Source organism: Octopus bimaculoides, chromosome 5 (assembly GCF_046866305.1).
Source record: "Octopus bimaculoides isolate indiv1 chromosome 5, ASM4686630v1, whole genome shotgun sequence".
Lineage (NCBI taxonomy): Eukaryota > Metazoa > Mollusca > Cephalopoda > Octopoda > Octopodidae > Octopus > Octopus bimaculoides.
The window spans coordinates 18,611,626-18,614,125 of NC_142932.1; the positions used below are offsets into that span (position 1 = coordinate 18,611,626).

Below are 2,500 nucleotides of genomic sequence, written 5' to 3' on the forward strand. Positions count from 1 at the left end.
AGACATGTGAGTATCATACTTAATCTAGATATATTAGAAAGAGCAAATTTACAATGCAAAACTCTTCCTAAGAGATGATGTTATGGACGTGATGTGCATAAATAAAACGAAAATCGTCTTTGTAGCTTTAATAATATTTCGGGTCTATTGCATATAACAGATTTGTTTTTGAGCTGGATGGCTGCTCGCAACACCGGTGATTGTCCATTCACTGTTATCCCATATCGGTAGCAAAGGCTCAAGTTGTTGGATGTAAGTTCATGCTACTGACAACGCCGAACGTGGCAGTAATGCTTATCTAGCATTCTAACCAACCGCCGTCACCTCCGTTATAGAGATTGTATTTTTAAACACACAACGTCCATAAGAAATAGCGTCTCTGGAAAAATACCACACTAAATTTGCTTTTCGTGACGTATGTACATGAAGTATGATATACAAGTGGACGTACATACATACAAATAAACGTCCATATATATATGTGTATGTGTTTCATAAACATGCAGACACAAACACGTGCGCTCATGCGCACACGAAAACATACACATATACACACATACGTATAGCTTCCATGAGTTTTCTTTCTTTTACTTAGCTATCATGGCATTTTCGTTTATGATAACGAGCGCAAACTACATTTCCAAGCTAAATTGTAAATGTTTTAATAACGTAGCGATATATCTGTAATGATAAATCACCGAATTACAAACTTTTAATTATGTTTTGTATATTTGTGGGGTCAATTGTTATTTATTTATTGAATTTCTGAGAAGAAAGCAAATAAATAAGATATATTTTCCGAAAGGCTTGTCTTCAAGGAAAAACAGAAAAGAAAAACAATGTAAATTTTATGTACAACTCATTAAGGGAAACAAAATATATAAACGAATTAAATTAATAAAACTAAAACAATCTATTCTTAAATTTCATTGAATCATACTTAAGTTTCATTAATCTCATCATTAAACAATTCTATGTAGCTACTGTTATAGCATGCAATAAATATTTTACATTTAATGTATCTACGTTATAGAACCACTTTTCTTTTCATCGCTACTGTCACAAGTTTACCTATTTACACCTTTTACTTTCAAATAGTTTGGCAAAAAGTCATTATTTTTCTTTGTATTGTCCTCATGTTCATTAGTGCTTGCGAACGCTTGAGAGTGATATTGATATAATTAATCCTGCAAACATATTTAGTGGCGTATGATGGAAGTTTGCTCCCCGACCGCACCGCATTCGTCCGGGTTCAGTCCCACTGAATGGCACCTTGGGGAAGTGTCTTCTAACACAGCCCCAGACCAACCAAAACTTTGTGAGTGTATTTTGTACGCGGAAACTGAAAGAAGATTGCTGCGCGCGCGCGCGTAGGTGTGTATGTGTGAGCCTGTGTGTATACGTATGCGCGGGTATATACATGTATACATAATACTTATATAAAAGTTTGCATGCATTCTTGTGTGTATGTATGTGTCTATGTGTGTATGTATGTATGTATGTATGTATGTATGTATGCATGTATATAGATATGTATGTATGTATGTATGCATGCATGTGAGTATATTTGTGTTTGTCTGTTTCTCATCACCCCCTGACAACTAATGTTGGCCATTGGGTCGCTTACGTCCCCGTAACATCGCGGTCCGGTTAAAGTGATGAATAAAATCGGTGCCAGACTTTAAAATATAACCACCAGAACCGAGTCGTTAGAGAAAAAAGAAAAACCTTTCAATGAGGTGCCCCAGTATGGCCACAGTCCAATGACTGAAACAAGTAAACCATAACAGAAAGATAAAAGGTGTATGCCATGTATTACCGTACAGAAATTAATGCACAAACACAACTATAAAACTAAAACTCGAAAGTACTCATGCAAATGAAAGCTCTTTATATTCGAAATTGCAAATGGCGTAAACTGTCATACATAAAGTAGACACATTTCTGACATTCTATGATGTTTATGAATTGCAAATTAAAGCAACTAACAAAGCGACTATATTTTCTTTTTAAGAAATGCCATGTTCCATGCTGCCAATGTTGGAGATTGACAACAGACATCAAATACCCCAGAGTATGGCTATTGCTAGATATCTGTCCAGAGAATTTGGTAAGTATAAGCAATTGGTAAAGTTGACTCTAAATATTTCGTAACGTATGCAGGAAATATTGTTTAAAATGATCGTAGGCATCGCTGTGTGGTTAAGAATCTCGCTTTGTCACTCTGTTGTTTCGGGGACCCATCCTACTGCACTGTACGGCATCTTAGGCAGGTGACTGTTACTTTGACTGCCGGCCTGACCAACGCCTTATGACTAAATTTGGCAGACAGAAGTTGAGCGAAAGATCGACGTACGCGCGCGCGCGCAACCACAGGCACATGCACACATACATGAACAAACACACACATATACATACATACATACATACAAACATACACACACACACAAACACACACACACATATATATATATATAACAATATATTATAAATTAACTAC

General features: G+C 36.1%; 1 protein-coding gene across 1 annotated transcript in view; it reads left to right on the forward strand.

Annotated features, from left to right (window-relative positions):
- The window catches only part of LOC106869778 (S-crystallin 3), a 22,797-nt gene that overhangs the window by 1,129 nt on the left and 19,168 nt on the right, over positions 1 to 2,500 (forward strand). Inside the window, exon 2 of the mRNA XM_014915641.3 lies at positions 2,015 to 2,110. Coding sequence (XP_014771127.1) covers positions 2,015 to 2,110 — 96 coding nt within the window. The remainder of the gene's footprint in view (positions 1 to 2,014; positions 2,111 to 2,500) is intronic.